General features: G+C 35.0%; 2 protein-coding genes across 2 annotated transcripts; one reads left to right on the top strand and one right to left on the bottom strand.

Annotated features, from left to right (window-relative positions):
- Nucleotides 1-420: 420 nt before the first annotated feature.
- LOC128229936 (polyglutamylase complex subunit TTLL1-like) lies at nucleotides 421-11,835 on the top strand. Its single transcript, XM_052941855.1, has 13 exons — nucleotides 421-505; nucleotides 3,982-4,106; nucleotides 4,364-4,429; nucleotides 4,836-4,978; nucleotides 5,393-5,497; nucleotides 6,696-6,771; nucleotides 7,110-7,244; nucleotides 8,215-8,323; nucleotides 8,868-9,011; nucleotides 9,299-9,339; nucleotides 9,684-9,839; nucleotides 11,038-11,091; nucleotides 11,248-11,835. The coding sequence occupies exons 2-13, from the start codon at nucleotides 3,982-3,984 to the stop codon at nucleotides 11,375-11,377; spliced, it is 1,284 nt and encodes a 427-aa protein (XP_052797815.1). The 5' UTR covers nucleotides 421-505; the 3' UTR covers nucleotides 11,378-11,835.
- LOC128229935 (uncharacterized) lies at nucleotides 11,676-18,624 on the bottom strand. The gene is made up of 10 exons (XM_052941854.1): nucleotides 18,391-18,624; nucleotides 17,920-17,973; nucleotides 17,638-17,750; nucleotides 15,030-15,087; nucleotides 14,353-14,827; nucleotides 14,180-14,238; nucleotides 13,727-13,878; nucleotides 12,816-12,885; nucleotides 12,521-12,669; nucleotides 11,676-12,207 (listed from the first exon to the last, which is right to left on the bottom strand). The coding sequence occupies exons 1-10, from the start codon at nucleotides 18,421-18,423 to the stop codon at nucleotides 11,895-11,897; spliced, it is 1,476 nt and encodes a 491-aa protein (XP_052797814.1). The 5' UTR covers nucleotides 18,424-18,624; the 3' UTR covers nucleotides 11,676-11,894.
- Between the last annotated feature and the right edge of the window lie 4,770 nt (nucleotides 18,625-23,394).

Below are 23,394 nucleotides of genomic sequence, written 5' to 3' on the forward strand. Positions count from 1 at the left end.
CAAAGTCAGGTGTTATAGCAAGTCAGTAATAGTTTTAAACATCAAAGTAATACTGAGTGACGGTTATAGGTTTGAGTTCTACAAATATAGAGTTCAAATTAATATATGCAGACTACCTTTTTAAGACACTAGGGTTACTGAACAATTTATGTGTTTACAGTAAAAGAGTTTTTTTGAAACCTTGAGCAAGATAATGTTTACAGTAACGCATTTCAGCCCATTGGATGACATTAAATAAACATAAACAGACTTACTAAAACATAGTACTACAATATGTGAAAATCACTTTAAAGTATGCATCTTACTTGGAATGCTTGAATTTAATCATAACTTTACAAAAATGGAAATTTCATAAACCGCAATGTTTTCGCAGTTTACATGTATTTGCGTCTTTTAGTATCGTTAGGGAACAATCTTTTACTATTTTTACGTGCAAATAATTTTACGAAAATGGCGTCCTGAGAAACCGAATTATTTATTTATTTTTTGTAACGATTATTTTAAGGCATGTACTTTGGCAGGTTTTCTATTTATACACTTATTTCTTTCAATATATTTATCATGACTTATTTTTCAAGATTGTTCTCTTTTTTATTTTTTGATAAATTTTTATGTAAATGTTCTCAGAATACATTCAACAACTTTTATCAAAAATTTAAATCCTCCAACATATCATAGTGGCTAGAATTACCATATGCAATTTCAAAATGAGTTAGGGTACCTGTGCTGGTTTCTTTTCAATGCCTTTGTGTGGAAAAAACACACATTCAAGTCATGTAGCCAGCATATTGTTTGGACACTGCACAAACAAATCTTAAATGCAACAACATATTTATTTTAGGATTGCACCAACAGTTTTTTATTTATATCTTACACATATGTGTCACCTGTTGGACCTGCATATTGACTATAATATTATTTAGCCTGCCCTGCACAAAAATGTCTTGCCCTATATTTTCAACAAAATTTTCAAACAAAAATCGGATAACACTGATTAAACATAGGCTAGTTTTGCAGCCAATGAAATTTACTTTGAAAGACGTTAAACTTTGATCCGCTAGGTTATAGTAACAGTGTTCTAATCCCAGCCACCTGCTGCACGATTCATTTATGAAGAAGTTGGGAACCAGATCGTATAATACCAGCTTATAATTGATTATGAATTATTAAAAACATAATACTTAATAGTAATGAAATAATTTAACAATTAATCATTTGTTTACTTTTATTCCCCCTGAAGAATAATCTTCAACATATAACATACAATCGATAAAACAATCTCCACCTTCGACCATGTGCATTCGGTCAAAAATTGAGGTTGCATTATGCTAGGTTTACATCTGGTCACGATCTCCCCGATTAGCCAGAGGCTAAAAAATCGGGGAGCTCTACGATTAAATGGTCTACTCCACGTTCTGTTACGCTTCTTTACGAAATCAGCACGTTTTGTTGCGCTCTACTGCGCTTTGCTACGATCGAGCCCACGATTTGCATCACGTTCTGTTACGCTTTGTTGCGATCAACACGATTGGCTTCCACGCTCCACCACGTTCCGTTACGTCCTGTTAAGATCTCCCACGACAAAGCCGCTTTGTTGCGATCTCCTGCGATTTGACCTACGATTTGAGACAAATGACCACGTTTTACATCACGATTTGATATTTAACCAAGAAATAATTCAATTTAGGCTTATTCTTCGCAACAATGAACCAGCTGGGTATAGACGATCCTGAATTGGCTGTTTTAATTTACGCATATATTGTTGAACGAAAGAAAAGGTCACAGCATACACGTGATATAAATATCGGATTAGAAGTCAGAAGAAGAAATAGAAAGCCTAGGTCATGCTGGGTTAAGCCATGGTTAAGTGTTGAAAGTAGACTTCAATATGGACATTACACACAACTATTAAACGCCGAACTCCGGTGTCGGGATGTCGGAGCATCTTCAATTTCTTCCGGTTGTGGAGGAGGGGGTGGTGGCGGATGAACATCAACCACAACAGTTCTTGAAGTTTTGGAACCTTTTCGTTTTGCTGGCATGATTAAACTGATAGAGTACCAGTAGATAAAGCTGTTATGTATATGCAGCTTGCGTGGAAATCGTGGCTATCGTGAGGAAACGTGTTGGAGCGTGTCAGAGCGTATCAGAACGTGAACGACAATCGGGGATACCGTAGGAGAGCGTGACGCAACGTGGAGCAATAAATGATAGAAAAGTGTATATCGTAACAGATCGTGGTAGATCGTAGCAGAGCGTGGAGCTATCGTGAGACGTCGCAGCGAAGCGGGATGAAAATGTGTCCACGCTGGTCCCGATCTGTTGCGATTGTACTCCACGTTCTGTTACGCTTCGTTTCGTTCCGTTCCGTTTTGTTACGAAGGCCACGCTCTGTCACGATAAGAAAATGAATCGCGGCAATCGTGGTGAAATTTAAGTTTGATTTAAAATCTGTCCCGATGCCCACGATGTCCCCGATTCAACCACGTTCCGTTACGCTCCCCCACGATCACCCCGATTCGACTCCACGCTCTGGAATCGGGGACATCGTGGTAATCGTGGCCTAATGTAAACCTAGCATTACTGGTTTCGATTTGACTGTTTACATCTGGTATTTAATTTTAATGTTAATTGCAATCATTTTGTTTTTCAAAATAAATAGGATTAAAAATTGAATCAGGAGAATACTCACAAGGGCAGACGAGTGTGATTGAATTTCTTCTTCCCCGACCTCGCTATTTACTCGCAAATGCGAGCGGGCGAGTCCATAGATTCCATTTGAAATTACAGTAGTGTGGACGTCTTATATGTCAGGGTTCGAATTGAACTTTGAGGAGCACTCACAAAATTTTGCGAGTGCATTTTGAGGCAACTCGCAAAATGAAAATTCAACTTGCAATTTTATTATTTGCTTTATTCCCTTATAATATTGTCTAATTAAAGTAGAAATTTACACCTAAGACATATTATGAATATTAAAAAATATCAATCTTGAGTGACTTGACTACTATAACTTGTTGATGGCTTATTCTATTTGGGGGGTTCGGAAAGATTCATCTGATGCTGGCAGCTTTTTGATAACAAAGCTGTTCAATAATTTGACATTGTTCACTTTGTATATTTACCCTCGACATCGGGTAATTTAATACCCATTCGACAAGCACCCTACAGATTTCATTAAGTCTGTAAGTATTAAAATCAATAAATTTGAAATAAAAAAAGCAACAGTAAATGTAGCGTGGATACTTTGGACCATGAAATATATCGATCGACGTAGTCTATTCATTTTGACAGTTGGGCGAAAATATATTCAAAGGATGATGGGGTTTACATATAGTGCGCAGAAGTGCTAAATTTAGCCAATGATTGAGCTGATTACGTCATTCGTATTCACTTTGTATAATGCACGCCTCGGAGCATCCCGGAAAGATTCGAGATAAAACTAGGCCTTTTCCGTATTTGTTCTATTTTTGAAAACTTACTAGAGCGTGACTCCGTTCTGTCTTCTTTATACTGGTAGTGTAAACATGCTACTTATAGTCTGTTTACACTCGACTACGTAGTGGAGTTAAGTTCATGTTTATTCTACTATTCTTTTAACATTTTGTGGTCTAGAAAAAGCCTCTCGCAGAATTTTGCGAGTGTGAATAAAAGTCACTCGCAATTTGTAAATGTCACTCCCATTTTGCGAGTATGCGAGTCTAAATTCGAACCCTGTATGTATAGCAATGCTAGTTGCAAGATCTGAATAAAATACAGAGACACAGCAAACATCTATCCCTATCATGAATGATTGTAAAGACTATGGTTGTTTCTTCCATGATTATTATTGTCTTTTAATTTCTGACTTAACAGAACTTTACAACGGGTCTACTAATGCCTACTAGATAACTCATGTAAACACAGTGACAGAATTTCTACCTTAAAAGCAGCTTTTATTGTAATGTAAAATGTTATTTGAAATAAACTTTGCATTTTCAGATGAGTGGCAAACAGACTGTGAGGTTGAAGTATGCCTGTGACCAGGACAAGTCAGTTCTGATCAACAATTTTGAGGCCAGAGGTTGGATACCTGTGGGTGCTGATGATGACTGGAACTTTTACTGGTATGGCATTACTGCAATATGAGTGATTTACAAATGTTTTTAGTTTAACCTTTATTTATTTTTACAAATGTTTTTACTTATGCTAAGTCACTCTGGTTGATAAGAAATACTGAATTTCCATTTTAATTTACTGGATGATGAAGTTGATGTTTGTCTTGCAAAGATTATTTCTGTATACAAAACTACATTCAAACAAAAATAAGAATTTGTTGAAGAACCAGACGGCTGTAATTAATACATGTCTGATTGATTTTCAGGGCCAATGTTCAGAGCATCCGTAGTGTGTTTAGTGTGGACAGTGGTTACAGACTTCAGGATGATCAGTGAGTTGCCTGTCAATGGTATTTGCCGTAAAAAAAGTGACGTGTGTTACTTTTACACTTGACAAAGATTTGGCTTGTTATTACAATGAACACAACGAGATGAGAAATACATGTTTTATAATTGGGATGTATTTTGGAAAAAAATGATGTTTAGATGGATAGTTAATAACATTTTAACAACCTGACACACTTATCTTGAAAAATATGTATATCATGTTATTGGAATAGTTGTGATCAGATAACATCATAGTTGGACTGATTTTTATTGACAAGTCTTTTAGCCTGTCTGTGTTCAATATCTGTTTAAAGGTAGAACAAATTATATGCGTTGAAATCTTTACCCTTTTATCTGTTTTTGATATCATATGAATCATCATACACACAATATTTCGCCAATTCCATTAAGAGTGGTAAACCATTTCCCAAACCACATGGAACTGACGAGGAAGGATCTGATGGTGAAGAACATCAAGCGATATCGTAAGGAGCTGGACAAGGACAATAATCCACTTGCAGAGAAAGATGAGACTGGACGATTTGTACATCTAGGTGAGAAACTTTTGTCCATGTTCTTTTAGTCTATAGGGAAGGTGATAAGTAGTAATCTCCCTCTTCTTAGATTTCTCATTCTCATTCATCAGAGGTTTGATTGTGATACATCTAACACATAGCATCATTACTCTGGTGAACGAGAATGTAGATTTCTTTGTTCTCCAAATTTTGAAGATACATCTGGAAATTACATGTCCTAAGAGCTACATATATTTCCTCTAAAAAATAAAAGGCTAGTGGCTGACCCTTCTCCCTAGTCTGAGCAAACTCGTAGTGTGCAATGTGTACATGTCAGAAATCTTTTATTTAATGCAATGATTAGTTAAACTAACTGAACAGGAAATGCGTGTTGATTACAATGAAGTAAAAAACGCATTGGTCTTATGTAAATAATTTTGTCTTCATTTTCAGATTTTATTCCACAGACATACATGCTCCCGGCAGATTACAACCTGTTTGTGGAAGAGTTTAGGAAGAATCCTAACACCACTTGGATTATGAAACCCTGTGGAAAAGGTTTGTTCTAAACACTTGTATACAATTTCTCAAACAATCTAAGCCTACTTTTTTTTTGTCGTAAATATTTTGTAATGCTTTCCTTTTAAACAGTTTTGAGACTTTAATTGTAATTTTTTTTAAAGATGATCATGATAAACTTTGTTATTGTACATGAAATCAAGTTTAAGCAAGTAATTTGGTAAATAAAATCGGATATTTTAACCTTAATGCTTAAGATACTTCAAAGCAATTGGGGCATGACTGTTGCTGTGGTTAAAAAGTTATGAATTAACAATTACCATTCTGTGTGTATAATGTATCTCTGTTTGTCAAAAAACCCATTTGTTTGAGAATGTTTGATATTTATTTAAACTGTTTTTTCCCCAAAGAAATGTATGTTCTTCTACTAGAGCCACATCGCTCGATTTTGGGCCTTATGCCGTACTCGCTTAAGATGCATGATTAGAAGTGAGACCATGCATTCACATTTCAAATACTAGTAAATTAGAAATGACACATTACATAATAACAAAAGTGTTTTATTGAAATATCATGCATAACTAATATATGAATATAACAACTTCATGAAGCTTATAATTTGAGTGTTTAACCTTCTACACAGAATATAAATGGAAATTGATTTAATATAAAATGGTATGATGATTCAATTTAGTATTTTTTTAAACAAACAAGCCATTTCAAATAGTTCTATACATGCAATTGAAACAAGTCATACAAAATCCATGGTTGCTACGAAAACATGAGTTGAATAATTGTCAAATTATAAATGAATTGCCAATGAAAATTCATTTATTTGAATTGCCATATTGCTTGTAATATTGTTTCGTACAGCCGTTGTTACCGTGACAATAAAATATGAATGTGTGAGTGCGCGACAAATCAAATAAACATTAAATAAAAATGCCACAGATAATGAATTTTCAATGCATTTCTATTTCTACCAAACTTCATCCTTCAAAAAAAGATGAAGTTTGGTAGAATTAGGAAAGCATTGAAAAATCATTATCTGTGGCATTTTTATTTAATGTTTATTTGATTTGTTATATTTATATCTGAATTCCCCAAATCTTAAAATGCAGCTTATCATAAGCACGACTGTATATGCCCCCTTACTGAATGCACAGCTACCCAATATGAACTTGGACTTGTACTGTATTCAACGTTAATTGTCAATTATTGTTTCTGTTAATTCCAGCCAGAGGCATTGGCATTTTTCTAGTCAATAAATTGTCGCAGTTGAAGAAGTGGTCCAGAGATAGCAAAACCAGCAAGTAAGACGTCATCCAAGTCATTTATTATGTACCGTAACTTTATTTCTTCCGATGCAAAATGATAAAACTAGCATTGATATGTTTATTAGGTTGTAAATCATTGCAATATTTATCTATAATTGTGCATGGATATAATCCCAACATTTATCTATAATAATGCATGGATATAATACCAACATTTATCTATAATTGTGCATGGATATAATTCAAATACTTATCTATAATGATGCATGGATATAATTTTTGTTTGTCTTTTACAGTTTATGATACACCTTCTGTAATAAATTATTCCTGCAAATGCTAATATCAGAGAGTATCAGTCATTTTGACCCTTACAGCTTTGTTCCTCCCACATCGAAGGACACGTATGTGATATCCAAGTACATTGACAATCCCTTGCTGATTGGAGGAAAGAAGTTTGATCTCCGTCTATATGTCCTCGTCACATCATTCAGACCACTCAAATGCTACATGTAAGTGTTTTGTATATTTTGTTCGCTTGATATAATTACATTGTTGATTTTGCTTTGATTTTAAGCTCATCCGATCTTTGAAGGAAAAAAGAATTTGAGGTATTATGAAAGCTTGGTACTGGCTCCATCAACATGCATAAACTAACCTTGGCCATAACTCAAAAAACATTCAAGATATTCAAATGAAACTTATTACACATGTTGCCATAGACGACAATATACGTATATGCATTGTTTGATACCCCTGATACACTACTGTGCTATGCTTTGTTGTGTACCCTTGGTGATTTGGCTAGGAAAATCATGAATTATTAATGAGGCAGTTTCATTGATTCCACACGGACCCAATGTAGAAATATGCGCAGACACTTATACTTTGTTTTCCTGTAGAAAAAGTTTTGTGGCGAAAGTTCGAATTGGACTCAGTCCGCCTTGTCATTACATTTTTGAAGCAGTCGCTTAGACCACTCGCCTTTGGAGACATTTGACAATGCAGGGTTATTGAAGTGTATTTAATCGTGACATGCTATTTCATTGAAAGAAAAGTTGTCTCCCCTGCCTCATGCATTTTCATTAAAACGAGATTTTGTCAGTCAATATTCCATCAGTATGTATTAAGTGAAACAGAGGAAAGTACTGTGGATGCTGACAATGACATATGCAGCAAGGCCTATATCTCTGGCTTTAATAATTGTGAAGAAATGCCTCTTTTCTACTGAAAACAACAACCTAGAGTTGGTTTTTGCTTGCTGTGACTTTATGTGTGTTTCTTCTATGCTTAAGTAGCATACATGCATGGCATTTTTAACAGTTTTAATGGTGAACAATGGCACAAAAGAGCATTATATTCCTTATATTTTCATGATCATGACTTTTGTATTAAAGTAGGACTGTATTTTGACATGTACTGTATTATAATTATGTAATGAAGTCCAAGTGTCTGAATATGTTTCTTGATTTTGTTGTTTAGGTTTAAGCTTGGATTTTGCCGTTTCTGCACGGTCAAGTACAATGCCAGTATGAATGAGCTGGACAACATGTTTGTGCATCTTACCAATGTGTCTATACAGAAGACTGGGGTGAGTAGATGCTTGGATTGGAACTGTTCCTTGCGGTGAATACATCTTCAAAACATTGTTTCATATAGTTGTGTTTCTTTGCTAAAAGGCTAAATGCAAGTATGGCATTAAGTTGGAAACTGAACGAGATAAGGTAGCTTGCAGCCTACTGGTCATAATAACTTTAAGTGTACTAGTGACACAAGTAATATGTCATACATTATTCAGAAAATATGATCACATAATGTCAACTGTTTCCATGTAGACATTTGCACTGTTCCATCAAGAATCCTTCCCAGGGTTTTACTACACATTCAATAATATTGCTCTTGTTTAAAAAAATGATATACATGTACCAACCCTGTTTTGGTATTTATAGACATGTGAACCAGTAATCCTCTTTCGCCTCAATAATACTTGAGAAAATTTGGGACAGTTGGGTGGCTTTTATTTTGTTGAGAAATACATTAGGGCAGGATTTTTATGAGAGTTGATGTGGATGAGAATCTGACAAACCAATGTGATCTGAATAATGAATTATATGTGAATGTGCATGGTTTTCCAGGATGACTACAATGCAGTGCATGGGGGCAAGTGGACGGTGCAGAACCTACGACTGTACCTGGAGAGTACACACGGGAAGGAGGTCACAGACAAGCTGTTTGATGAGATTGACTGGCAGATCGTACACTCACTCAAGGCTGTAGCGGTATTTGGGCCTCATACATTTTAAATATTTAAGGTTTTCTTTTGTTCAAGTATTTATAATATTAAACAACTTTGCGTTTAGGATTATTAACATTTTTCGAATAAAATTAAATTCAGTTGATAATATGAACTCTCTTTCATGAATAGGTGGTTTAAACTTGAGGTTAATCCCTGTATAAAAGTATGGATATGACATTTGTTGAAGATGTACAATGTTCTGATTTTTACCTTTCAATCAATTGTTGAAGTGTTTACACAAGAATTGAAGTATGTATTTGCACATTTTAGGGAGGGATATCGAATGACAGACATTGCTACGAGTGTTATGGGTAGGTGAAAAGGAAATTGTAATGAATTGAAATTATATCTAAACAAAGAGAGTTATGCTCAATGCATACTTTTCAATTATACTTAAGAAAATAAAGAGTTTTAAAACGATAAAACTGTTTTCTTCTAGAAATCTGGGAGTAAGATTACTGGTCCCAGTAGAAATACAATATTTTTGAAAATAACCATATTAAATAAAATACTAATGTTGCGCCTGTAATACAGCCCCTGTTTTTTTATTCAACAATTAATTAAAAACAACCCTACTAGACTGCCTTTATAGAATTTGGGATTTGAGCGTTATTATTCCCCACCAATAAACTCTGAATGGACCTGCCTATTCCAGTTACGACATCATCATTGATGACAATCTGAAGCCATGGTTGATTGAGGTGAACGCCTCACCATCGCTGACGAGCACAACCTCCAGTGATAGAATCATGAAGTACAAACTGATGAATGACGTCATCAACATCGTCATACCCCCCGGAGAACCACCAGAGTATGACGCATTTCGTTAGAAATATAATTACAGACAAGGAATGTTAATTACAGACAAGGAATGTTAAAGTTGCAATTTGATGTATTTTTCAAAATAGTCCAAAATGAAAATGTGTTCTAATTAGGTTGAACAGTATTTCAGTAGGTTGGGTGGTCACCCCACAAATAAACTATTTGCCTGATAGTTTCATAAGACACATTGTTTAAATTTGATGCCTGCTAATGATATTGTTATGATCACAGAATTAACAATTTTACATGACATCAAAAGCTGTATTGTTAACTTACTTGTTCAGACTGTTAAGTAAAATGTATTCGGTCAGGGTCGGGAATGAAACTTGAACATATTGTGGGCTGTTTTACGTCACATTTTCACTAGAAATGGTCATTAGTTGACGTCGGATATTCGACTCTGGATAAAAGACGTCTAAAACACCCAGCTACTGTAAACCCAACGGTCATCCGACCTCTTTCCAATGTCATACTGACGTCAAATGCCTTCTTAGTGTACGTCGAAAGTTGTTCTTGTAACTGCAATAATTTGTTGACGTATTCACACATCCTTGTTGACGTATTCACTCATCCTTGTTGACGTATTCACACATCCTTGTTGACGTATTCACACATCCTTGTTGACGTATTCACACATCCTTGTTGACGTATTCACACATCCTTGTTGACGTATTCACACATCCTTGTTGACGTATTCACACATCCTTGTTGACGTATTCACTCATCCTTGTTGACGTATTCACTCATCCTTGTTGACGTATTCACTCATCCTTGTTGACGTATTCACTCATCCTTGTTGACGTATTCACTCATCCTTGTTGACGTATTCACACATCCTTGTTGACGTATTCACACATCCTTGTTGACGTATTCACTCATCCTTGTTGACGTATTCACACATCCTTGTTGACGTATTCACTCATCCTTGTTGACGTATTCACTCATCCTTGTTGACGTATTCACTCATCCTTGTTGACGTATTCACACATCCTTGTTGACGTATTCACACATCACGTATTCACACATCCTTGTTGACGTATTCACACATCCTTGTTGACGTATTCACTCATCCTTGTTGACGTATTCACTCATCCTTGTTGACGTATTCACTCATCCTTGTTGACGTATTCACTCATCCTTGTTGACGTATTCACACATCCTTGTTGACGTATTCAAATATCTTTCAGCGTTCGCTGGAATAAGACGGTGGCTAAAGAACATCTGGGAAACTTTTATGTACTGTAAGTCTGCATTCATTCTTAAAAATATGGTTTTGTTTGCGGAAAGAGATTTAGTAACTTAACCCGATTTCGTTGCATTTTAACTTCAACTACTGGGATAGACAGCGCATTTAAATTTCTTTGACATGTACTACATGTACATTCCGACCTTTCTAGATATGACGAGGACCTGGCCCAGTCGGACCCCATCACGGTGGACCCCAAGAACAAGCTGGGGCCTGGAGCCATGGGGGCCCGGGGCATTCGGGAGCCCAAGGGACGACCTTCACCCGCCACATGGAAATAAGGAGACATAATATTCTGGCGAATTTGGTACCTTGCTGTGAATCTCTTGGGTTGAACAGAGACCTATTGATAACATATTTACTATTATATGTCGTTCGGTCGCAATTCAATTTTCAGGAACTCTATAATTCGGTATAATTCCACGTGACAGTATGTATTTATCAGAGAGCAATACAAAGTTTCATTGCTGCAACTAGGCACACACATTGTCTTAGTAACCACAATCATGTGATATTTTTTTAATCTGTGATACCATTTCTTATAATGATTATGTTTGTATTGATAAAAGGAACAACGTATGGAATGAAATTATATTTACAGGATTTCAATAATGAGATTACCACTGTATATGTGAATTATGAAATGGATGATATCTGTGAAACATGTATAACCATGTTGTAAAAGGAGCTAAGTGTGATAAAAAACAACAAAAAAACAGCAAATAAATTTGTGTACGTTTTTGAGTATTTTTTCGGACCCGTTTCAAGTTCTTTGGAGCTTACAACCACTCTACAAATCTATCTCTTTGTTCGTCTGTGCGTATGAAAATACCGATTGTTATTATCACTACTATTTCTCTTCCAACGTTCAAATTTATGCTCGAGGTCCGTTATCCTTTCCTGAAACTGTCTGAGAACATATTCCCGCTCGAACTTGTGCGATATGGCCCTGACCCAATGTTGGATGCTGGAGGGCAGGATCCCAAATAACTCGTGCGTCTCGAAAATCTCGTGCAGGAGCATCAACACGAGCGGGGCTTGGAAAAAGGCGAAACCAAGCTCCCCCAGGCTCTTGATAATCCGCGTCAGGCGGAAGTGGTCACGTTTTGTCCTGTAATGGCAGGTAAACTTAACATACAACCGGAATTTACAAAATTGCTACATACATTCATCCCATCAAGTTTGTTAATTAGTTTGTTGAAATAAATTAGTTTAGGAGAACGCAATGAAGTGTTGGGATACGCAGACGAGTTTTGGGGAACGTTTTACGTATTTGGAGTATTTAAACGAGTGTTGGGATTCGTAAATAAGTTTTGGAGTACGATAGTCCAGTTTTCTTAGTGTGGAGAATGTTTCAATTTTATTTTATTTTGACAAGAAATTACATTCATTTCATGAGAAAGAATAATGGGATAGCCCCATACCTTTTTAGATGGTAATAGCGATCTTTCCAATGTGAGGCCCGTACTATCTTCCCGGAAAGTTCGTCTACAAGTTGCATTCCGTAGTAGTCCAACATCAGGCGGTATGACTTGACCACTCGGACCCTAGTCTCTGGATCGTTGGATATTTGCTGTATAACATTTAAAACGTAGGTACTGGTTTTATAGACTAGTTAACAAACCTTTCGTTAAGGACACTATTGTTGTTTTGTTTTAATAGTAATGTTTGATTTATTATAAATCAGTCAATCTTTTTGCCTTTTAATGAAATCCTTACCCTAGCTTCATGCTCTCGAAGTGGAACTGCATAGCGGTTCTTCTTGCTTTTCTCTTGGATAGGAAACAACCTACAGGGACATGAAATGACAAGGATTAATACATTTACTCAATTCTTTATTCTAAATGCCGTACTGTGCATTCCAGGTATACGATGAACCTTAACGTGAAATGCTGATACCTAGCAGCTCCTCATTATTTCGAAGAGTTTAATTTGTAGAGAATGGAAATGCCAGTCAACACTTTACCGATAAAAATATTGCAGCCTTTTTTGACGTTGAAACATTGGACAATCGGTCATTCCACTTCCGATTTCAGTTGGAATAGGGAACAGAAACTGCCATATAAAACTTAAGCTGTAATTTGTTTTCGGTCATATATTTGACATATAAGTCACCAGTAAGCAATACCCTTGCAAATGACTCGACACTTATATGAGTTTGTCTGGTTAGCGCAATGGTAATAGCGCACTCGCTTCTCACCAAGGCAACCCGGCTTCGATTCCCGGCCTGGGTGCATGATGAGTTTGGTTAGTGGTCACTAAGCCGGACAAGTAGGTTTTCTCCGGGTACTCCGGTTTTTTCCAACAACAGGAGACCACACTATCGTGCCAACGAGAGTGACTTAGTACAAGTTACCATAGCTTCACTATCGTTGTAAAATATATAATGTTTAAACTAATTATATGAGTTCGCCAATGACATGTTGAAACGAACGTCTTATTTGAACATCGCATACGACTTTTGACCTTTTAGTTTTACAGAGCTTATTGTCAAATATGTAGAGGCAACATGTACATACGTATACAACTATTGATGACATTCCAACACATTCTCAATGCATGGCACACGTTACTTGAACACATTAACGTATCTAACAAGACCAATCAAACGCAAAAAGGCGATAACCTACCACTGTATGTACGTATCCAGCTGGTCCAGGATGGCGTAACGTCCCAACCAGTTCCTGTGTACGTTGTCGACGTATTCCCCGTCAGGCCGGAACGGGATCACGTTATGGTAGAAACGCAGGTTCAAGTCGACGTACTCGGCATCGTTTGTTCTCTGTATGACGGGAATGGGAAAGGAGCCATTTTATAATTCATTTACATTTTACACTGTGCGTTTATTAAACTTTATTTATATATTTTCGCTTCTTTATATTGTTTATTAGCCGTTTTTCTTTTCAGAGTATAGACCAAATTAATTAACTAATTAATAAGTAACAAAAAAACTGATGAAATAAAAACAAATAATAAGAAAACAATGTATACTATTCCGATTGATCACTCTGCTTTACAAATGTCGTTTATTTTAAGATAAGAGATCTTGTTTTTTAACATTCAATATACACTAAAAGACGTGCCTGTTTTTTATCTGTTTTTCTGACCACTCCATAATTCAGCAATGTATCGACTTGATATTCTGAAATAGAAGGTGGGAAATGCATGTACACATTTAAAGTAAGATAAGATAACAGTGTTTCAGATTGTTTAATAACTGAAGTAAGCGTCGGATTTTTATAAAGTTTTGACGCACCTATTTTACCCTCAGGCACAATGTTGCTGGTGTTTGCATTGGTTGGGTTTCCGGTAGCAGGTTGTTCCAGATACATGCTCTTGTACCTCAGCCGGTCAATCGACATGCTGTATGGGTTTACTGAAGGCTTATGAAGTGTCCTTGACTGTACAGGTTCTTGTGTTCTTTGTGTTACCTGCTGCTCCACGTCCTCTCGCCATGACGGACCAGGGGCAGTGGAAGGGACGGCTCGAGGACTGGGCTCTGGATTTGCTGAAGCATTTCCCGTCAGTGAATTTTGATGCGGAGAAGCAGTCTGCCTCTGTACCGACGGCGCTCGACTCGACGGTTGCTCGGAACGAGCCGTAGTTTCCCCGCCGGTGGTTTCTCCTGGTTGGGTTGGTGGTTCTTGCGTGGCATTTCTGTGAGGGGTGGCCATGGCCACAGGGTCGTGGTGAATCTCATTGTATGGTGGAGGCGCCATGTGCGGAGGGACCTGACGGTAACATCAATAAATGCAATATTACAAGTACAAGACAATGGTTTCATAAACGGAAGAAAAAACTGGTGAACACAAATCAAACATGTACGAAGTATAGCCGTCTTGCAATGCTAGGATGCGGTTACTAATTTCGTAAAACCAATTTACTAGTCTAAAATAGATGAACATAACATATATAATTGTATATATGTCTTACCACATGACTGTTTTCCAACCAGGGGTTTAGACTGTGTGGTTGTGGGTCATGCAGCACTCTACAATATGAACAGGTTTTTTATCAAAATGTTGCAAGCCTAGACAAATGTGTCCTTGTAGAATTAAAAGTAACGATGAAGACTATTGCTGCAGGTCCTATTGTCCTTAAAATACATAAAGCCATTTCTTAATAACTAACTCAACTAATTGTACCTCTTTATAGCCTCGCATGGTTCAAACTCTTGTATGTGTTAACTCATTCATTGACGTCGTGTCAAAAGTATGAGGACATGACAATTATGTTGCAAAATTAAAAAAAGAAGTTATAATGTTCATCTTCTTATGGTTATGCAAAGTTTCTCAACTATTGAAGTAGGCACCGTCTTTAATTACAAGTTTCACATAGACAATTCACATAGTAATAGTCAGCGTATTTTTCATGAGCGGATTTCACGGACTGGACATCTGCCGGATGATATTGACAATGATTGTGACTAATTATTATTATATTCGATACACATGGACCGACGATTCATCACTCTTTAACAGAAAAGTTGTGATCTTGATTGTGTACGAGCATTTTGATGTTTGTTGTCTGAGATTAGCTTTATCTTAGTCTGGCACACACTCTCCAGCATTATTAGTATATCACCGGCCAAAAATACAAAAATCAATACTAAATACATGTCTTTGGTATTTTTTTCCATGTTGGTGTTACAATGCATAGAGCCTCAACCGGGTCAACCTAAGTCAAGTCGTGGTCGAAGCGAAAGTGCTTCCGGTTCCACAAAGAAGTTTTGTACGTGATCGGAATTCATAGCTTGCATGGTGCCATAGATAAGTAAAAAAAGTAAATAATTGTTGAAGTAGGAAGTTCATAGCCTGGAAGGTGTCTTAAGTATTAAGATTACTGTGGAGATCATAGCTTGGAAAGTGTCCAAAATAAATTACTGCGAAGTTTCTATCCATTTAAGGTGTCTTTATTGTTTTCTGATACTATGTTACTCATCGAAAAGTTGGAAATTCAAATATTGTTGAGCGTACTGAGACCATTCATATCTTCTTCCCCACACGTTTTGAATACCTCGACAGAAATGTCTTGTTTGTCCTAAGTGGAAGCGACATACATCCTGTATGTGTTCATATATATCAAGGTGCCTAAAGTATATGTTTAACGATAAAAGATACTCCTAAAAAGTGTCGTAATATGCTTAAAAGGGGGGATTACATGGACACCACACATCATGTTAAAATTTACGATCCTAATATGGCTAGGTATGGTTGGTAAAACAAGTCGGCAATATCAACCTGTTTGTGATTGTATTATATCGGCTTAAAGCTATTCATTACAAACATTATAATATTATATATGTTAACGCTGAACGTAACCTCTTCATGAACTTACATTTTATGAATAAAAATCCTTTGTTAATTACAGAACTTCAAGTCATACTCTTGAGATAGAAGAGGGCAGACACAATGGAATTGACAGAGATTCCAGGGTTTAGATAATTAATAAAAGATGAAGTCATATATCTGTGATCGAAGACGATGAATTGTCAATTGTAAAGCATTGTTTAGACCTTCTTACCTAAAATACTTCATAAACAATTGTCAACGAACAACTATTCTGCTGAAATATGACTTCAGAAAGACGTTCACCTATAACATTGCCAAATACATATTGGAATCTTTAAGAGATTATTAATATCTAGACAATATGTTAATACTAATGCCGTCATACGCATACAATTATTGAAATGTGTGTACTTTGCATAAAGAACATCCTATTACCATAACAAAAATCACTTGCCATATTGTTTTTTTGGGAGGGACAGGAGATATGTAGCTACAAATACATGCTATACATGTATTATGAAAAAGGTCGCTGCCTCTACGGTCTGGAAGTATTATTGGTGGTAACGTTATACATTTAAACACAGTTACTCCGAAGTCGTCGAGTCCAAGATAAAAAAACTTCGGATTAACGATATTTCGGATTATCAATGATTGGAAAATTATAAGAAAATGACAGCGTTCACGAACTACTGGTGACGTAAAATATTTAGTCGCGAAGATTGCAATATCAGTTACACGTTACCAACATGTTGTATCTTTTAGTATGCATTCAATGAAAATAAACTATGTTAACCGAGTACCGTTCGGGTTTATTTTTTTAAAGAATGATGTTATGTCTGCTGTGCTTTGTTTGGGGTACCTCTCCTGGGAAGATTTTGAATTGTGGCGCCATCTGACACCCTTCCCGTTCACTTGCGATCTAGATATCCTCCTTGTTTTCTTACCGGGCCTTTCTCCGGATTGTTCGGCAGCGGTTGAGACATAAGCCGGTATAGACCAACTTCATCACCCAAAATAGATCGATCATTATCTGACATCGATGATTGTTACACACGCGTGCTCAATTTCATACCTTACAAACGCTAAATGTGTTTCACCTCAAACCGATAACCGCGTGCTATCGCCATTTGCAAAAAAAGTGTTGTTGTTTTGTTTTATTTTTATGAAAAATTATATTGAGTACTGCATATAAAATGTATTTTTAAATGGTAAGTTTATTAGTTTATTAGTGCCATAATAGTACACCAAACCTTTGTCTCTGTGGATGCATATCGTTTTCGTAGTACACGTGCCTCTCGTCGCGTGCATCTGAGACTCGTCCGTCATCGGGGCGAAACGTCTGGGTACCGAACATGCCCGGGTCCTGAAAGTATTTATTATAGTCACTATTTGTTATTTAAATGTATCCATATTAATTTATATTTCAAACAGATCCTACAGTAGTCAAATAAATATTATTGAGAGAACAGCGTATCAACACAACACGCTGAAAGAACACGGTTAACGATTTGTCAACTTTCATTTCTACTTGCATTATTGTCAATCGGTTGTCTGTTTCCTGATGGCCTGGGGGTTTCGTTTGTTTCCTTAAAGAGAAAATATAGCGATTGATAAAAGACAGATATATACAACATACACATATGTCTTAAGTTATAACATGTATCTTTCAATGAACATTTAAAACAAAACTGGTAGAACATATCTACATCTTTGTTGTTATGTGTTTTAGGTGGCTTATTTTTTAAGATACAAAAATGGCATGGAAGTGTTGTTTTAGCCTTTGTTGTCGTCGGCGTCATCGTCGTGAAAAATTTAAAACCATGGTCATAACTCTAAAACCATTTCAGATGGGCGGAGACAACACTAATATGTATCGCAAGCCCGAGAATTCCGTTTGCAATAAGTGTTAAGTTATTCCCCATTGTCCGACTGAGAAACATACGAGCGCTGGCGTTTGCTGCGCGGTAATCATATTTCTAATTCAAAACAAACAACTGTCTTACCTGGTTTTCAGTCTTGCTTGCACTACTCCCCATGTTATATTTATTTCAAAACTAACCATTTCTAACCATAAATTCCATATTTAAGTATTTTTCGTAGACACAGTACTTTAAAATATACTGCAGTGAGATATTACAGAAAAATGTGAAGTCCTATTTTTTCATTTTAAATGTCTTTTTCAAGTCGGAATAATAGGACTTATATACACTATTTACCTACTGAAATATCTTATTTACATCTTTACAGTTTGCTATTGATAACTCATCTATGCATTTTAGCCTTTTCAATGAAACATCGATTGAATGGAAATTGATTTCTAAATTTAAAACGAGTGAAACTAAAATCTTATATAAATGGAACAAATAAACGAAACCGTTTAAACATGCGTCAAATGTATTATATACTATTTATTAGAAAACAAAAACGTGCTTAAAATATGAATTAAGTAGTTTCAACGAGTTTGATGATAAATAGATAGGAACACATTGACACAATTTAATAATAATATAACAGTTTATGTGGATATACAATGAATGCATTTAAACTGAACTCAATCAGAACGCTTAACCCTTTCAACTACATTTACACAAGTAAATAACAGTATGGCCGCAACTTTATGTGCATGTATAGTGAATGCATTCAAAAGTAAACTAAACTAAACTAAATACAACTGAAGCCAACGCTTCAAGACCGCAAATAATAATCAAAGCACTGAGGATGTTATTGGCAAGAAAATCATGCTAGCAACGTAATGAAATGTTGTATTTGGAACAAACTTGGTGACAAGTAGAAAGCAAGACTTAGTTTAACAGTAACTTTATTAAAAAAAAAATATGTTGATAAGAATGCGATCGAATTTAAACAAATATGGATTGATTTCTACGCAAACCGAATTTACAATGTCTTAAGTATCTCTAAACAAACACAACTGTAAGGAAAATTAAATACATGCAAACATTCAAGTACTTGTAAATATATAAACAAGTGAAATGTAAAACAGAGGCAGCTTGCATGAACGTATAGTTAACCCTGTCTATTATGTAACGTACCATAACAGCGGTTACTATCTATATTCTTTGTTTGTCGAATTAATTTGTTGACCATTGTAGTACGTAAGTAATTTTGTAGGTTAATGTACGTATTATTTGCTTAAAGTTTATGTAATTAATTGCCATAATTCAAACATTCCATTTGTTTTTGGTATTTGCGCATGATAATTTGACCGTTTGGCACTTTCTCTAACTTATATATTACTTTTCCAATACTTAACTAGTGTATTCTTACCAAATACCTTAAAGTCCACTTCTATTTGGAAATCTAGTTTTAGCTAACTTGTCCATATAGTTTCAGAGGTCAATGTTGTAAATAGTCAGGGCTTCCATAAGGAATTTAAAACTGGGAGTATGAACTTCTTTGTCATCAATATTGGAAGTTTCCCCTGAAATATGGACGTTTATGCTCCAAGATTTTCACTATTGTCCAACTAGATACTTTAAATATTAAATACTTTGTAACTATCACATGCAAACGTAAATATTGCATCTTACTTCGAGAATGTTTGAAAAGTTGGCCATAAAGTAAGTTCCAATTTAGGAAATTTTGGCAAATTTTTAGGGAGTTATACACTTCCAAACTTCCTTTAACGGATGTCTTGAATATTTCTTAATTACTCTTGATTTATTGTGTTTATATTTCATTTAGTTGAATACCTTTTGGCCACTTATTTATTTATAGCTTAAATTCGCCTTTGGGATTGTTGCATTTGTTTTTACTTTTGACATTTTGCATTCCTTTGTTTTTATCTAAATAGTATTGTATGGGTAAGGGAAAATGACACCAATTAGGAAGTGACTTGTTTCCATTGTATAACAGGATCTGAGAGACAATTCAACGTGTATTTTTACAACACTTTATAACTAACCGGCAACTCTAACAACTTTATACGAATAAAATTACCAGCAGAAGACAATAGAAGAAGAGAAGTTAAAACAGAAAAAATACTGACTTAACCAGAAGATAATCAACTTAACCAGAAAACCAGAAGAAGAAGATATGTTTACCACACGAAGAAACAGAAACAGAATAATAATAATAATAATAATAATAATAATAATAATAATAAGAAGAAGAAGAAGAAGAAGAAGAAGAAGAAGAAGAAGAAGAAGAAGAAGAAGTATTGTTTAACATGGCATACAGTTATTTTATTTTAAATAATACCTAATGTGTTTTTAATTTTAAAGAGAGTTACATTTACAACACATCCATGATCAAGCGCAAATACAAGGCCAGATGTTAAAAATGACATAATTTTGATTGACATTTTTCTTTTACATATTTTTTTCTTTCCTGTTTTATCACAATTAAATAAAGTGTTCAGCAACTTATTTTAATTGGTGCTTCTGAAAAATAATTTTTGTAGTTCTTTATCATTTTACATGAACATGTTTGCTCATTTTAGTTTTGAAACAACCGTCTTATAATCAATGACATTTTTATATTTACAAATACTTTGTAAGATATGAAATTAATTTCTGTATTTATTTTGAGGACACAAACTCGTTTTACTAAATATTTTAACACATTCTTAATAAAATGACCACACCCACTCGAATCCGGAAGTCAAAAATATTACTGTAACTATGAAACCAATGGGTTAGATAGAGGACAGAGGTATGGTTGTGCACTGATAATCTTGAAGTCCCACGGATTTCACTAACTGCGCACTGACCAAATGTTTTCATACACCGATTAACCGCAATTTTAAATCATTCAGTCCTTAGGATAAGTACAGTAGTTCCATTGTATAGTTTAAAACAAAAATGTATATACGATAATGATGCTGGTTAAAAACATTATTTTACATCACATACACTAATTCAAATGCCTATGATGAAATGTTTAATAAAATACAGTGAATATAACATAAAGATACATTTAGAATCACTTGTCTGCATAAGTCCGAAGACATATTGTAACAGTCGATTTTAATATCAAACCTAGGCGCATGCTTGTGAACTATTATTCCCTAAACACACTCTAACTATTTTAGATTTGATCAAACATATGGTTCAATTCAATAAGTACTGTATGTGGTATATTGGACATAGCAGTGCTAGAGTTTATGAGCCGCATCGCGCAATTTTGACCTGTCGGACATACGAGGTATGTTCGGAAAGTTCCCGGACTGTACTAATAACTTTGTTATTTTTCAAGGTAGAGCTTTGAAACTTCGGTCAAGTTGAGACACATGTATATTCATTTTGATAATACGCGGACATTCGCCTAAGTAAATACATTCTAAAAATATTGTATCCATAGCAACATAATATTTGCTGTTGTGGAGCAAGCCTTATATATTCCTATAATGTTCACATTAAACGCATTTTGTAACGTTAAAAAACGCGGGAAACGTCATCTTGACGTCGAACCACAACGTGACGTCATTAGTAAAATACGTATGAGATCATTTGAGCAGACACCGCCTCACATAATAATAATAATAATAATAATAATAATAATAATAATAATAATAATAATAATAATAATAATAATAATAATAGCTTTATTTATAGAAGGTAACACATTAAGACATAGGCATCATATTATGAAAAACATAACACACGTCTTATTTACAATGCGGCCATCTGAAAGAACATACACAGACACACACACACACACACTAAATAAGATGTGATGCAAATAATTAATACTCAAAACACAAATGTGAAAACACATTTTGAACAATACCGCAAAAATACATATTGTTAAAAAAGCATTATTACATTTTTTCGTCATGGCCTATAACTAGAATTAATGATCGTTTTAACATGTAAAGTGCTTAGAATGGGATTTCAGAAAGGTACGTATTAAAATGTAATACGAAAACATAAAAAAACATGAATATAATACATTCATTTAACACATCAATGCTTAATAATACATCAATTTGTACCTAAATGTTAACAAGAAAACTCACCAAAATTGTTTAATTGAGTAAGTAGGACAGTCACACATTTATTTAACACCTTACTCAACAAATACATACGTATAAACTATACCTGTGGTATGCATGGAATTATGCATATAATTTTTACAACGGATTTTGCGATTGATGATGTAAATAGAACTTCTTACAGCGGGTTTTAAATGTCTTTTCCGTGTTAGACTTACGTATTTCTTCTGGTAAAAAATTCCAAACTTTCCCACTGTAGCATGCAAACGAGTGTTTCTTGTATTGTGTTTTATGTCGAAAGTGAGCAATGTCTTGTCGCGTGGAAGATCGTAATCCATATCTTGTGTTGCTAGATATCTTAATAATGTCTCTTATGTAACTCGGTGCAAGATTATTAATAGATTTAAATACCGTAACAGCCGTTTGATATCTGCAACGGTATTCAAATTGAAGCCATTCTAATTTTTTAAATAATTCATGCGATGGCGTTCTAATAGGCTTAAAGAGAATAATTTTTGCAGCTCTTTTTTGAAGCAAGGTGATTCTTCTCATATGCGTTTGCTTACTTTTCCCCCAAACGCTACAAAAATAGTCAAACATAGGAAGAATATACGATTTATAAAACAATTGTCTCATTTGATCCGTTAAAAATAATCGAGTCTTTTTAAAAGGGCTATCTTTGCAATTACTTTCTTGCAGACAAATTCAACTTGCAGATTCCACGACAATGATGAATCAAAAATAATTCCAAGCAATTTCTTCGAAGTTACATTTTCAATTAGTACTTTGTCTACGAATAAATTGAGTGCACATGCATTTCTTAATTTTGCATTTGAACCCAACAACATGCAATTAGTTTTTTGTGGATGTATTGCCATGTTGTTTACTTTGCACCAATCCGATACCATATCTAAATTTATTTGCAACGTACGTTCAATTTCCTGCGTATTTGAACTTTTTGCATATAGTGTAGTATCATCAGCATATTAGTCAATCATGGAATTTTCAATTTCAAAGGTTATGTCATTAATATATATAAGAAAAAGAATGGGAC

This window comes from Mya arenaria, chromosome 4 (genome assembly GCF_026914265.1).
Source record: "Mya arenaria isolate MELC-2E11 chromosome 4, ASM2691426v1".
Lineage (NCBI taxonomy): Eukaryota > Metazoa > Mollusca > Bivalvia > Myida > Myidae > Mya > Mya arenaria.

Coding starts and splice junctions, on each gene's coding strand:
- LOC128229936 (XM_052941855.1), top strand. CDS start 3,982: ATGAGTGGCAAACAGACTGTGAGGTTGAAGTATGCCTGTGACCAGGAC. Junction 4,107..4,363: donor GATGACTGGAACTTTTACTG/GTATGGCATTAC, acceptor ATTGATTTTCAG/GGCCAATGTTCAGAGCATCC. Junction 9,340..9,683: donor CATTGCTACGAGTGTTATGG/GTAGGTGAAAAG, acceptor TGCCTATTCCAG/TTACGACATCATCATTGATG.
- LOC128229935 (XM_052941854.1), bottom strand. CDS start 18,423: ATGGGGAGTAGTGCAAGCAAGACTGAAAACCAG. Junction 14,239..14,352: donor TGTGCCTGAGGGTAAAATAG/GTGCGTCAAAAC, acceptor CTTCTATTTCAG/AATATCAAGTCGATACATTG. Junction 12,208..12,520: donor CGCTATTACCATCTAAAAAG/GTATGGGGCTAT, acceptor CTGCCATTACAG/GACAAAACGTGACCACTTCC.